The sequence below is a fragment of the Colletes latitarsis genome, chromosome 5, assembly GCF_051014445.1.
Source record: "Colletes latitarsis isolate SP2378_abdomen chromosome 5, iyColLati1, whole genome shotgun sequence".
Lineage (NCBI taxonomy): Eukaryota > Metazoa > Arthropoda > Insecta > Hymenoptera > Colletidae > Colletes > Colletes latitarsis.
In genome coordinates this window covers 34,970,274-34,986,410 of record NC_135138.1, presented here as the reverse complement: position 1 = coordinate 34,986,410, position 16,137 = coordinate 34,970,274, and the positions used below count along the sequence as shown (strand labels likewise).

General features: G+C 39.4%; 1 protein-coding gene across 2 annotated transcripts in view; it reads right to left on the bottom strand.

Annotated features, from left to right (window-relative positions):
• Positions 1 to 13,597, bottom strand: part of Nachra7 (nicotinic acetylcholine receptor alpha7 subunit) — a 189,389-nt gene extending 175,792 nt beyond the window's left edge. For both annotated transcript variants that reach the window (XM_076764904.1, XM_076764905.1), the window contains exon 1: positions 12,779 to 13,597. In XM_076764904.1, the coding sequence (XP_076621019.1) occupies positions 12,779 to 12,824 (46 nt within the window). In that variant the 5' untranslated portion in view covers positions 12,825 to 13,597. The remainder of the gene's footprint in view (positions 1 to 12,778) is intronic.
• Between the last annotated feature and the right edge of the window lie 2,540 nt (positions 13,598 to 16,137).

The window sequence follows — 16,137 nt, the reverse complement described above, 5'->3', positions numbered from 1 at the left end:
GGCGAAAAACGGAAACGGGTCTGCATGTATGGTGTTTCCATCGGAAGTAGCGCGGTCGCGTACATCAGAAACGCGCGCACAAAGGATCTACCGACGACGTGTAATCACGTCAGATTGGTAAGCTGTTGCACTAGTAATGAAACCCTCGCCGAAATTCACTTCGAAACTAACTATTTGCTCATATTGCCCCCCACCATTCGTCCCTGCACGAAACTTGGACACGCGTCTGCGACGCTGGAGGAAATATAGACTAGCTGCGTGTGTTTCTAAGGGGACTGTTAATGACGAGACGTTAGGGTGATAGGAACGTTTCTCTGATATTATGCAACACGTTCGAGAACCTAGGACAACGCATCGATACGCGAAGATTGATATCAGTTGCTAAAGTGTTATGGATATGTGCATAATTTTACGAGAGAATGATTAATTCGATAACTCGAGAATTCAATAGCGAGTACACTTGAAGGATCTAGATTCAGATTGAGAAGGCGTGGAAGACCGTAAGGGCATAATATAGATTATAAAATGATACTGTTTAAAACTTGAAATGTATTTAAAATCAGTACGGAACGTAATTGAAAAACACGATACATCGATTAATAATACCCTTAACCTAACAAAGATTGAATAAAATAATTTTCTTTTAATTTGGAAACGAACAAAAAATTGATTGGACTAAAAATTAATTTTCTGGCGTTTCGTAATTATACGCGTCCCCTTTGTTTGCTTAATTAAATATACTCAACGTTCGTTTTATTGGTGAAAAAGTGCGAGGTTATTCATTTTTAAGCTGTAAGGCACTTTCACAGCTATTTTTAACAACGTATTATGTCAAAGTGTTTAATTAATTAATTAATAACATGTTAAAATTAAGGAATTTGATAATTACGATATGAAGTGCTTTGATAAATTTTGTGTGATAGCCAGGAATAATTTTGGACATTTTAGTTAATAATTAGAACATACTCGGCAGAATATCGATATTTTACGCTTTGAATTGAAATAACTTTTTACTTGAAATTGGAGACATCGCGATAAAGTCCTCGAAATTCTGTGCATTTGCCCCACAGTTTAAACATTAATGACTTCGCATTTTCTTACTAATTAAATGATTATTACCTATAGATAGTTTCAATTGCCATATGAAAGTTTGTCAACTACAAGATCAAGTAATATGCTAATGTTCAGCATTTCAACTAATTAACAGGCAGTGGGAAACACGTAAAATTAAAGGCGCGCATGTAATTATGAAACTCGCTACGAATATTACCTGCATTAAATGTTTCTCAATAATTTTACAAATTCCGAGAAAGGCGAAAGAAAAGTCCAGATAACGTAACTACAACTGCTAATTGTAATTAGCAGGAGGCAAATTTTATTGAAAAATATTTTCAATCTGTACGTTTAATGCAACAAAAGGTATACAAATTTAATTTTCAATGGTTTCTACTGTATATGCATGTTTGCTGAATTTTTGCAATTTCACGTAGCTTCAAATCAGGCTACTTTGTGAATACGCTTCAAGTTTCCAAGAGTTAAGAAACAGACAGAGCTATATTTTATTTATATAGATTTTAAGCCTGGCTACTCCATAGACGGGCTTGAAGTTTTATTACGATTGCAGCAGCGATGGGTTAACAAACAAACACACTTGCATTTTATTTATGAAGATTGCACAGCCCTTTGAAAAAGTACTCGTGAAATGACTTAATAAGTATCTGTATTCTGTATCGTATCACAAGTTCTATACTCGAAAAATAATTTATTAATATAATTTAAAAATGTACGAAATTTTAATGACCTTAGTGGTTATTATTTAAAATATTTTGAGGGTGGAATTATTTTCGTTGTTGGGGCGTGGAACGTTGAAATCTATATTACCTTATTACAATCGCGTTTATATCATTTTTGTCAATTGAAAATTATATTAAAAAAAAAGAATTATTCAGTTTCTTTTTGATTTAGTTTTTGAGAAGTATGAAAAGGTATTAAAAGAATGTATTAGAAAAGCGAATGATTTCGATAAACGGTGAAAAATAATAGAAAATAATCTTTCGGGTATGCCCCGTTCTGGCACCTCAGAGAAGCGGAACAGTTTTCAGTTAGAATCCGTCTTCATGGATCAATAATACCTTTCTTGAAAGCCGGCTATGAGTGGTAAATGGGACGATCTTCCGACCCTTCAAAGTACCTTCCCCTGTAAGTTGTTGGAGCTTTATAATACATCACTGGCTTAAAGTTTCGTGGCCCTTTAACACGAAATACACGTGTAACTACTAAAGTCGAAGAAATCTTCATTTCTCCACTCTGGTTTTCTTCCCGGAAATCCCGCTAAAACGTTCGTTTCTCGTTCTGAAAATTTATCAGGCTGAGTAATAAATTCATAGAAATTTATGGAATCGTATATGAAAAATTTATAAGAATATATTGAATTGCCTTATAGATACACATTTGATTAGTTCAAAATTAAATCAGAATTAACTGAAGCATGGTAGAATCTGGGTCATCAATTATTTATGTCATGCAAATGTATTCTTATAAGTAACTTTTTGAAATAATGCTTAAATTTATTACCCGACGTAATTAAATCGTTCAGATTCATCTGAAACACTCTAAGGTGCATGCAAAATAAAATCCTACGAAAAGAAAACGAGTTTGCAAACGCTTCGATTGCATATTAATTTATCTAGACCCGTGGCGGTGAAAAATGTTCGCATCGTTTGAAGATATTCTTTTTCTGTTGATTTATCGCAAAGTGACAAAAACGCGCGTTCAATGGCGACTGAATTTATGAATACTGATCGCGAAATTAAGCGTTGCTCGACCGTTTCGCATCAAATCTCGTAGTTAAGTGAAATTTAATTAACATCCATTCTCGAGCCTGGCCCCGTCAACTCTTGGAAAGCGACGTCTTCAGAAATTACAGAAATCACTCACAGAAGTCAGTTCCTGAGAAAATAGGTTCGTCACACTTCATTTAGATCACACGGTATATGCTATTCTAATGATCTAATAATGTTTCTAAAAATAAAAAGCAATTTTGTAATATTTTTTTATGCCCCTAAATCTTATACTTTGCAATCAATTATTGTAAAATAAAATGACAAAGTGACATCTGCATTGTAATTTTCGTTGCTCGAGTAAACGTGTAAGGTCAGTCTTTTACTTTTTCTTCGACGAATCGATATACTTCGACGACAATACAAGATTCATTATTAATGGCTATCGTTTTCGCGGTTGAACTCGTTTGGCTAAACTTAGTTGAGTGGGGTTCGAGGTGAAACGAAACCGAAGAGTGGTCCCTGAATTATTTACTCGCGAACGTCTTACACAGATTGATCTGTCTGTTGCTTTTTTTAGGCTGAAACGATCAGACGGCGTCATACGTTACGATTCTAAAACGAGATCGAGTAAATATTTATTCGATGTCGACGAGAGTAAGCTTTCCCTTTTTAGAGCGTACATCGAGATTGCTTATCACTGCGCTGAAACGTCGTTGTGTCAGCACTTTATGCGGACAAATTATATTACTGATAGTCGTTGAACCAAATAGACAAATAAACTAATACATTTGCTTTCGAGATACCAAGGGTATATTGTGTCTGTCATATTTTTAAAAGCTGCTCGTTGACCGTATTCTAAAATAGCCTGATGTTAAGGAATTTGTTAGAAATCTTTCTTAATTATCCTATGTTCAGGTAATTTTGAAAAATCACGAGTGATTTCTACAGAAGTAGCAATAGAGTGGACAAAATTGAGTAATAAAAATTTCTAAAATGTAGGTGTGTATATTTTAAACATTATCTAATGTACGAGCTTCTGATTTTCAAGGTGGAAACAAGTCTTGCAAAAAGATATGCTTTTCTAGCCGTGGTCTCGACAGAATTAATCAAGATTCTCTTAGCCTGCTTCAACACGACGACAACGTAACTGTCAATAAAATTACAAGGATCGTTGCTCGTTCTAGGGGTTAGAAAGGCTATGTATGCGATATAAACCACGTCGATAAGGTAATATTAGCATTTAGCGCGATCCAATAACTCAGCCCTAGCAATTTTAACGAATTTACTGAATTTTTTCTGAGCAATTTATAAAGACGCGATACCCAACGACTCTTATTTACTAACAATTAAATATTCTTGAATCAAAAATAGAAGTTCATTATTACTTCTTTCTTGAACGCTATTAGACGACTCGAATATCTTCCAACGACAAAATTATGTAAGCTTTGGTCCTGTGTATTATTCAAACTATAGCGTTAAAGAACAAACTACACTTCCGTTAAACTTTCTTTTTGCAACTTTGTACTTTAACAGCGAAACTAAAGTTGCATATTTAATGTTTTTTAATAGTTGATTCCCTCGATTAATCCTCGAAAAATCGAGCCACAAACCATCGCGTTAAAAACTAAGGGGAGGAGCTCAACGTGTACACCGACGTTTCCACTAGTTTTTATTTGGAAAAGGTTTTTAGTATCTTAAAATTAACGTGTAATCTCACGATCAGAAAACTCGAGGTACAGATTTATAAAATAATAGCGTGATTCGTCGTTCACGATTATTGGGAGATAATAACTTTTACTGCGAATATTAGAGAAACTAAGGATCGGGACTTCCAACAGGAGAAACGATAGCGTGGCGCTGCTGCGCAACAAGTACAGCAACCACAACATCCAATTTCAAGAACAAGGAAGGTAGATTTCAGGAAACGAACGGCGTATAGGGAAATTAGGAAAGACATGCCCATGCTAATGGAGCACGAACGACAAAGAACTGAAGGATTAAGCGAAAAACATGGCTGGAAGAGCAAATGAATTGAAGAAGAAATGGGAGAGGACAGGAAAAAATTCTGAAGAATTAAAGAGGTTTATCAAAACAGTATAAAAAGTAGAAGGAATAAAGAAATACAGTCTGGACAGCTACTTTCGGTTGAAATTTTAACGACCGTATCCTAGAAGAGAAAAACAAACTGAAAGAAATCTTGTTGTAGCTTGTTCCCTGTAACACCGCGACGCGTTATCCGAGGATCTAGTAAACGTATTCGCTATGTAGCTGTTTTCTATTTTTCCATGATTAGACGCTCAAGCTCGAAGATCACCATAGGGAAATCTTCCGTCGCCGACAATTTCATGTAACGCTTGGCTCGCTAAAATCACGAGCTTTCGTGCAGTTTGGATAAAGATTTAAAATTAAGTAACCATCAATGAACTTCACACGATATAAGTATATTGAGAATACCAGTTTGTTTAAAATGAACCAAGAATTATCTGAAACATCATAGAGATACTAATAAACAGAAGAAAGGGTACAAGTACATTTTACCAACGATAGCAATGAAAGGAAAATTGTGACATAAATTCACGAGGCAGGGCGAATCCTGTATCGCTTTATTTTTATTTTATTACTTTTACTATTGTTCTCTTATGGACGTGAAAGTTGCAAAGACGTTTTTAAAGCGAATATGGAAGGAGTATTGGAAGTTACATATGTAGGGTGTCTCAATAATTTTTTGTTGGCTCCGAAAAGGAGAACAAACTCGTCCTAAAGTTCCTCGAAAATTCTTATTTTCCCGATGGTGTTGCGCTAAATACGCAGAGTGAAAAAAGTTGGATGCGCCAAACAATTGTACGTCGAAACATTCAGAATTCCTCGCCAACAAAGTTACAGACGGAACGAAAAGAACACCGGATATCGTAAAAACGACGAACAAGGGAAGCATAAAAAAGCTGTTCAATCTATGAAATCTTGGCGCATTCGATTGTTTCTGATCCTCGTACGATTTTTGTTCCCGTGGGCCACGAATGTTTGTTAAATACGATCAGAATTAGTTAGTTTACTTGAACAGTCACATGATTTTTCGCTTTACTATTTCATTATTTAACTCTCAAATGAAATAACTTTTCGTTTTATTTGTCTATTTCTTATTTGAAATAAAATAAAATAATAGAATCAGCTTAACTAGCCTGCTTTCAAGCCTGCTACATAAAACTTGAATTTAACGGATTTTTACTGTAACAAATCGATTTTGCAGTCCTTGTTTGTATCAGAGTCGAGCACTTTTTATTTGAACAGCTGTTGATAAATAATACATGAAACAGCATTATTTTAAATAAGCTGTTGTTTCTCATATCAAATATTGATTGATCTGAAATAATATTTTAGCGATTCGAGTGATAATTTAAATAAAGCGTGTAAATATTTATGGAAAAATTAAGGAAACTAAATTGAAAAATAAAGTGTTACTTGCAATTTTAATCCAGGTATCTCGGTTATTGGATAACCGTGAATAGTTTGGTTATTGACATAAGGGTTAACTTGAGAAAGTACCTATTTCGTTCCGACTGTCAAGAAATCGAAGAGTTGGGTCGAAGCCCGATACATCTTGGACCAAAGGATCTCGAAGCGGGTCGACTGCTCGAGATGTGTCAGGCTTTCGCCAAAATTCCTAACAATCTGAGCACGAGCTTTCAGTTACCCTCACGACCCTATTATTTCGTTACTGGTCAGGATTTCGAACCACATAAAATAATTTCACAGGAATACGAACAGATAAAGCTAAGAAACGACAAAAATAGTTTGTTTTAAACTGCTGGAAAGTAATTAAAATATAAACGTGGAAGTCTACGGTAAAAATTGGTCAACATTAGCGAATAGAAAAATGGTTCACAGTGATAAAATTCGCCGCAGAACCACGCTGTGCATAAATAGTACCTCAGAAAATTAAAAAATTTATCCAGGAAGTTATACCTCATCCTCCTTATTCCCCAGACACTACCCCAAGAGTTTACTATCTCTGTTTCTCACTCCAGGAAGTTATTTAATGGAAAACAAATGTTTAGATTAACCCCTTGACTTACGATTTAATTCCGAATAACTTTTCAAACGTATACTATTTAATTTTCACGATAAGAATGTAAAAAAAATATCAAAGAGATAAATAGTATTCTTTCTCGCCTCCTGGATCATAAGACACCCCCTCGCATTAGACAACACCGAATTGAACGAAATAAAAATTCATAGAATTTATGGAACGTCGAGAATCATTTATAAAAATAAACAAACATCGAACGTGTTATTTTCGAGTTTCGCCTCCCTGCTTCTCTCAAAACGCGTACAATCGCTTATAAATCGCGAAAATAACGGCTACGTCCATCCCCTTTAGGCGTATCGTGCAATCCCCTCGGTCTTTCGAGTTTCAAATTCGACCTAATCGTCCGAAGAAAAAAAAAAGCAACGGATGAACTCCCCGCCCACGGTGGTTTAAAGTCACTCGTTGCGGAATGGAAAACGGTCAGCTGGTGGAAGCTTGTTTTCCTGGAGCCTCACGCAGCGTTTGGCACAGTTTTCACTCTTGACGTGCATGATCGCCCCCGTCGGAAGGGGCACGCGCGCGACAAGCGGGGCAGAAAGAGAGAAGGGTGAAAGACGAGGGGGTGAGCCCGTGATTTTCGTACGTGTATCGCGTACGTGTGCGGCTGTGTGCGTCCGTGTATACCGTTGCAGAGGCGCGTTGGTGTGCGAGGCCGACTCTCACACAGTGTCCTCCGCTTTTCAGCCGGCTAGGCGCGCGCGTTCGATACTCCGCTGTTGTACACCCCCACATACGCCCACGACCACCGACACACGTGCACGCATACGCACGCAGAGGCCAGGTCAGCGCGCGTACTCCATGCATCCGCGTGCAGCCCGCACCTGCACGCTCTGCAGAATCAACTCCGGGGCCAGCGAATAACGACAGGTACGCGCCAAGAGCTACCATTTGAATGCTCGTCAACGGTCCCCCGTACACGTCGATTCTACCTAATCCTAGCCTAAGTTACCCTAAATCTATATCCTACCATCGTGACAGAAAATAAGAAACATCATTTCCTACTTTCATAAAGAGGAACAGGAAAATTCATATCGTTATCATTATTTTTGCTATCTCATACTGATGCATAAATAGGAGAAACATCCTTTCAAAAAAGAATCCATTCGAAATTTTCAATAACAAAATATTGTTTACCTCTCTCTTCAAAATGATCTAACAGAACGAATATCTCCATCGTCTTTAAACATTCTGTTGCAAAGATCGAATTTCTGTTTTGAAAACATGTAAACAAAATGTAGTGTCCTCATAAATAATTGAAAATCAATCTCAGTTAGTCTGAAAGTAGTAACAATTTGTTTTGTTCTGTTGTATTCAGTAATAAACACGTATGTTAATCGCATGGGTAAATTTTCAACGCGTAAATACGAGTGGGCAAATCTTTATGATACGGATAAACAACTTTATGCTTTTTATACCAACGGTTGCATCAGCAGTGAAGCTAAACGTCACATAGTACCGTGATCAAAATTTTCCAACCGAGGGAGTATAAAAAAAATAATCCCCTTGACATTCCCTTTCAATCGTATTAATTTGTCGGTGTTGTTTTGAAATACCCCGTCTGATAAAATTTGATATCGTTTTGTTTCGCACGAATCATCAAAATAAAAAAAAAAGGTGCAGGAATGTATATCTCGTTGGAATATCAATGTCTATCATTTATTCAGGGATGTATTAAATTTGCTTAATGGAAAATTATGTAAGAATACGAACGATACTGAAAATTCTTCTAATACAAGAAGCATATCACTCGATGTAGCAATTGTATTCGAAAAAGATCTGTCAAATGAAAGCGTCAAGGGATTCATTATCAATAATTAAGACTGCAAAGCGTAGGACATGTTTAGACACTGCTAAGTGGTCTCTTTAGAAGCGTGAGAGCTCAGTAATATCGAAGTTAGACACATCGTCTCGAACGAACTTATTACTTAACCCAACACCATCCAGTTGGCGAATTCTACCCCTTCGTCAGTCTAATGATTTACGAACATACTACTAATGAACCTAGCCCTATGTATTCGCGACTTTCTAATGGATGTGTATTTGGACTAAGACCTGATGATGGCATCACTTATATTAGTATATTTTGAAGCATATTCGAGTAACTGAAGTATCTGATACATATATAATTTGTATATCAAGTAATTTCAATTGTATTTTTAATTTTTTTTAAACGCTGCATCTATCAAACCAGTTACAATGACTAGTTTGAGATTTCTTTTCAAAACATATTCAAACTTACAATGATGTATTTTAATTTATTTATGGTATAGCTTGATATCCCAGTCAAAGAGGCCAACAATTAATACATACTCTTGTACTATGTATATTCACACGATAAAAGAACGAAGCAAATCCGTGATTTTTATGGTGGTGGGAGTAGAATCGTTCTCGAAACGAACAAACTCTCGACTTAATCCGCGTTTAATACCTGTACGTAATGTGTACTCGATTCATTGTCTCCGTGGCGCTGATTAGATTCGTGTACGAAGTGAAATTGCCCTGGATCCAATTAACAACTGTCTTGTTAAAAGAAATTAATTGAAGCGGATGAAGTACACATCATGAAAATGGAAACTGTATTTAAAATCCGAATTACATTTAGGATTGTGAAGTACATTTAATATTCAAAATATCTATGAAATGTATTTAACAAATTTAAAGTTGAAATAAATTAAATAAACGAGTGTACTTCATACATAATATAAATATTTCAGACCGTCCATTCAAAGTTTCTAAAAGGGATAATAACATTCGTTATTATTAGGTAAATTTTCTTTTTTTTAGCAGAAAGTTATAATCTAAGTTCAAGGCCCCGAAAAATTTGTAGTCGTAGTAAAATAAATAATTTTTTTAGAAGCATTTGAAATTTTTTAATTTCGCCGAAAAATTTAGGCATCTACACGAATTTTTTTCTCGGAAATAAATAGGATTTCGGGGGTATGTCTACCGACCAAAAATGGTTGTAATTGACCCTTGCAACCAAAAATAATTTTTTCAGAATGATTTGAAATTTTTTAATTTCGCCGAAAAATTTCTGCACCTATCCCCTGTCGATTTTTCTTAAAAATTTGTTTTTCATTTTGTTTTACGCCCTATGGAAAAGTTGTCTAATCCTGTTTTGTAGGTACCCATGAGCTCTACTTCAAAAAAAAGTTTCATTAAAATATATTCACTATTGCAGGAGTTATGATCGTTCGAAATTTCGACCACGTTTATGGGGTTTTTCTAACTTTACGGTGTTAAGGATCAACGTTTCAAATATTTTTGGAATTTCTACATATTCCCCATTAAAATACGCGTTGTTTGCCTTTTGAAAAAATAAAATCCTCCAATCCGTTCAGAAGTTACGATGTTTTAAAGATACACATGAAATTTCAGTGGAACATATCGATGGTATGGTCAGACATGATATTTTCGGTAAAGAATTTTTTTCTCGAAAGTGCGTAGGATTTCGGTGGTATGTCTATCGACCAAAACTGATTGTACTTGACTCCCGCAACTAAAAATAATTTTTCCAGAACGATTCCAAAAAATTTTTTTTCGCCGAAAAATTTCAGCATTCTCGAATTTTTTTCTCGAAACTGCGTAGGATTTCGGGGGTATGTCTATTCACCAAAAATGCTTGTAATTGACCCTCGGAACCGAAAATAATTTTTTTAGGATGATTTGAAACTTTTCAATTTCGTCGAAAAATTTTCCGATCGGTATGGAACTTTAAACGTTAATAACTTTTTAACGAAGCCTCCATCAACGGATTGGTATTCTTGATTTTCGTCTTATTTTGGCCTCTGGAATCTCCCATTCAAATTTTTCCCAGAGGTGGCCGCCGAACACCCTGTACATAAAAGATTATTCGTGGTTCTATCTGCCTGCTTCTGTTCGTAAAGTACTTATTCAAGGGCCTGCCATCATATCGCTAGGCCTCTTACCTATTGATCAATTATCTGATGAAGCTCAGAAACCCATCCCCTCAGAATTCGCTGAAATTTCACTCGAAAAACTTTAAGAACAATTACAAACGAGGAACTATTACACGTACTCTTTATTTCATCATATTCTATCGTGAATAGTTTACGTTTTAGTAGCTTCTCTTCCGGAAGTTGTGCTACTCCTCAAAGAACCAAAGGTAACTTACAATCAAAGGAAGAAGGAGAAATAAATGGCATTACTCTGGAAAGGATCCACTAATAAAAATGAAACTAATTACGATAGTTAATTATCGACACTTCTATCGCGTTATGTTTCTCTTCACGCATTATGAAAAATAGCTTTCCTATGGAGGGCACGTTGCTTCTCAAAGAACCAATTATATCTTGCAATCATTCTAAAGAAGCAACTAGCGAGGAGAAAGATGTAAATTTCATTGTCTTGGGGCGTAACTAACTTTTACAGTCATTATTATGGTGTCACTGACACTCTCATAATAATATAATAAATTATGTTCGTCTTCGAAATATCATTATGACATCGTTAATGTACAACATTAATTGTTGTCCATCACATTATTTTTTTAATTTGACAATGTTACTTTTTCTACCAAATATAAGCAGCAGATAATAATAAAAATATCTCAAAAACTCTTCCATAATGAGGAAATACAGTTGACACGACAAAATACTAAATGGAAATCTCAATTCTTTTGATTTTGCAACGTGGGCCATTGTCATAAGAATCATCTGAAATACAACTAGTGCGCCCAGATGCGAGTGAACGAAAACCGCGTGGGTGAATCGGGCACACGGTTTTTACGGGGGATCATTTCTCACGCCCACGTTGCCCACGATCGTAGACAGAAGACGAACGAGGATCGTCCACGACGACGAGTCCGCAATTAATCAAACGTTTCGCGACTAGGAATAAGGAGACGATGACGGTGGCATCGCGTCAATTAGAATCCACCGCAATCGGAAGCTAATTGTTCCCCGAAGAATCGCCGTGGACGTCGGTGGACACGCTCCTTTTCCTGCTCCTTTTTGTTGACAAACGCTTCCTGGGCCGGTTTGCCCAGGAGATTACCGCGGGAAAGAAAACTCTGACAGATTTAACAAAAATATTCTCGAGCGCAAACGTTTGCACCGCGCTGATTTCGAACCGAGTGTGTACGTACGAGTTTACAAACTGAAATCAGCGTGCTAACGAGACGCCTGTACGCGTCACGTAGAAAACGTCGCCGGTGACGTCACGGGGCAACACGTTACGTAGCAATGCAACACCATCCCCCGACACAGAGAAAATCTTCTTCTCGACATTGGCATAAATAGTTCGCGTATAGGTTTTTTTTTATGGTGGGAACGGTTTGACCGGTATCAAGCGTACCCGTAAGTTACGGGCACCCCCGATATTAAAATCGACCGGTGAAATACGATGCGTCTTCATAACCGACGTCGAAGTCGCGGCTCGTAAATATTTTTCAAATTTCGTTTTGTCCGCGGGCGCTCGGACCCCCGGGCTATAAATCAAGTTTCATTTCGGTGACTGTCCGTTATCTCGCGAAATTGTTTCACACCGGATCCGCGGTAGTCGAACGATAAAAATTCTTTTGACGGACGAAGAACGCGCAACCCGTCGTTCCGCGTTCGTTTTTGTCGCGGTTTAACATGCCAATGTTGACCCTGCGTGTCGAACAAAACCGCCGTTGTACTCAAATCCCAACGGCGCGACCTGTGCATTTCAAGCGTGCCGAGATAGATGGGTAAAAACAACAGACGCGAATGCAAAGACAGAAAGAGAGAGACAGACAGAGAAAGGGGAAAGTAAAAAAAAAAAAAAAATGGTAAACCTAGAAGAGAAAAGCAATTTCCCGGGTAAGCTAAATCGTTGGACGAGAGCCTGGCACGAGCCCCCGAAGTTAGAAAAATCTGCAACGCGATAGAGATACGCGGGGTCGTATCGACTGTTTGCTACTCACCGGATGCAACCAGGGCTATAACCGCTATCAGAGTCCAACGTCTCATGTTTGCACGATTGAGGAATCGGAGCGGCTAGCTCCTTCCTCGATCACCACCACCTCCGCCACCACCGGCTTCTTCTCCGCCTCCTCCGCCTCCTCACCGTTCGGTTGTCCTCGCACGTGGCTGCAGACGCGTCGAACAAGAGCGGTACCACTTGTATATCGTAGGCACTGAGGACGACCAAGGAGGGCGATATTCACCGATTGGGCCCCAATATTCTCAGGGTCCGCCCGAACCTACGTGCCTCGGGCACGCCAATGGCATCGTTTTCTCTCTATCAGGGGCACGTGACAGCCTCCGCGGATCTGCAGCGTGTCCCCGCGCGTACACCTTGCACGCACTAAGCTCCACCGACGTTTCGCCTTCGCGCGGCATCGTCGTTTGTCATCGAGGACATCTCTCCTCTCCTCTCTCTCTCACGCCTGCACGTTGTTGCTCTCTGTCCCTCCTTACCCGGTACGGTCGGGGCCAGTAACGATTCGTTAGCGACGCGTAACCGTTCGCCCGTTTCCGGAATCGACAAACCCCCGCGGTATCGTGTCGCGAGTACGCGTACGTCTCCGCGCGTCACGACGGTTTACGAGCTAGTTCCGCGACATCCGTTCTCACCGACGAGCCCCCAGAGCGCGTCTGACCCCCTCAGAACCGTGACGCTGGCCCGATCAACATCCTCCCGAATCCGGCCCGGGTCAATGGTTATCGCGGACGTTCCGCCGTTTTACCCCAAATGTCCTCGACTGTCCCGTATCCTGTCACAGACTTGTCAGATGCGCCCTCGCCGGCGACCAACGCTGGACTGATTTTCATTTGGCTGCAGCGCCGCGCGGTATCGCCGCCTCGGCTCTCTTTGGCGCTAGCGCCCTGCGTGGCCCACCGCCACTGATGTCTCTTCTCTCCTTTTCACCCTCCGCGTCGATCTCGCTCCCATCTACTTTCCCCCTTCGACGAACGCCACCCTCTCGCTCGATCCCCCTTTCTACCGTGGTCGTTCTCGTTCATTCCTGTGCGGCCCACATCCGCGCATCGTCGGGTGGCATGGTATACCATGCGGTACAACCCCCTTCCGCCGTTCTCGACTGGTTTCGCTCTTCGTACCGCTGCTATAGTGCATGCCAACATCGCCGGAGAAGAGAGAATCGTTACTATGGCGAGATCAATATGATAGGACGGCGCATGCCTCGGTATCCTTATACTTAAACCCTTCGCCACTGCACGAATCGTACTCACTCCCACGTATACAGCCGGACGTTCGTCGTCACCCTCGTTCGCTCCTCCTTCTCCTTCTCCATCCTTGTACCTCCCCTCGCGCCGATGCCACTGTCCCACTCCCACGCGTCCTCTCCGTTACTCTCGTGACGCACGCTGGCGAACGTAGTGTGCCAGACCGTAGGTGAGCGCGGCGTTGACTTAAGTCGCTTCAGTCAACAGAGAACCGTATGCGGGAGGATACCGTCTTCACGGAGTCCTCTTAACGCCCCGATGCTCCGATTTTCCTTTGTGTCTATCTCCGTTTCGACTCCTTTTCTTCGTACCTGAGCCACCGTGGCCCCCTATTCGTCCCCGATCGCTCGCACGCGGATCCAGAAATTACTCGCCGAAAGGTTGACCCAAGATTGATCTTGATCCTTGGGTCTCGCGACTGTTAAGCTTCCACCCGAAATCCGGGCCAGAGTGAATTTCGTTTCTGCCGTTTACCTCGTTAATCGCGATCGTGAGTCGAAGTCGCGCTTTGCCGCATTTATTTTAAAACCTCCACCTCGGGGAAGCGTCCCACCACCGACGAGTTTCGATTATATTTTCACCGTAATGTGTATACGTGGTCGTAGCAAGCACATTTTTCTGAACGAGACTAACGTTTTCAGTCGGTTGAATTATAGAATATTATCTATAATCTGTGATGCATCAAGAGGGTAATAGTTTATCTAGAAATAGATGGAAAATGGAGAGTAAAACATTGCAGCGCAGTTTATCTGGCTTCTTTAACAGTTTCGTTTACCTTGAAAGCACTAGCCTGGAACGATTGTAGTAAAATTCGAAAAATTGCCAACATTGTCAGACTTTGAACCGAACTCTCCATGGATCCTTGACGTTGCATATCGATACTTTGAAACCGTCTTTCTCGAAATAACATTTTTATAACAGGTGAATATCTCAGGAATAAATAAAATTGAAATTCTTTCCGAGAAGCTGAAATTTTTATTTATTCGTTGGCTTTAAATTAAATTTGGAAGAAGAGAGTATCGCATATTTTCTAAAATCTAAATACTAAAAACACATTACAGCTTAGATTTAATAATCGGTATTTACATTAAGAAATATATGACAAAATTCAAAAGTTGATATGCACCTTCTGTATTTGAAATAAATTGTGTATTTCCAAGATAGAAAAATGCTTAAGCACTTTTGAATCGTGCAGCACGTTCCTCTGCGGGTTTGTACAGATTCGTTTCGAAATACGTGGTTTGTGACATCAGAAATTGCCGCATCAGTGCGGCAAATTGCGGCACTTTTGTTATTAATTTTTCATACATTCATTTTCACTGCTCCAATTTAGTTTCGAGCTATTCCCCTCCTGACTTCCTATGTTTTACCCGTCCTATAACGAAGCGCTCTGCTGTTCACGATGCTTAAATCGAGTAACGTGCATTCGATAGGCATTGTTCGAAACATTTAACGCTGCACTTTTTATGCGACACTTTCTCCAACCACGTTTACACGCGATCTTATCCGCATCGAAAGGGGTTAAAACGATTCAAAACAGAATAGACAAATTAACTTTCGAACAACAAGAACAAAAAATATTCGATGACACCTACTTCGTAGGATATAATTTTCACTTATAAAACTAGGAGCCTGGTGTTAGTTCTCCCACATTTCCAACGTTATTTCTAATTTCGCGGTCGGTTTCGTTGCTTCGAAGCAATATAAGGGCATCTTAATTAAATCCATTCAACATTATTAAGCGAAAAAAGGTTCTTCATTTCCGTCTCTTGAACCTCGATGTTTTCACGAAACTTTGTTTGCAATCTTCATTCAGCTCGCGTACCTGCGATCTTCCAAGTCCCTACCCCCCCTCATTTTTTCATTCCATTTTCCCCATTCGTTAGCCGCACAAACCGACATACTTGAATTCTCATTGTTCCTATTACCGATACGCTCGCGAGTTCGTCTCGAAAGAATCAACGATTCCTGAATCGCTTTGTGGTTAACAGCTTCCGAGTGGCGTGCTTAGCACATGCCGATACTCCTTAACGCTACGCTGCTCAATCTACCTTTTGTTCTCTTTCTGCCGCGTCGATCCTCCTACTTCGTTCTA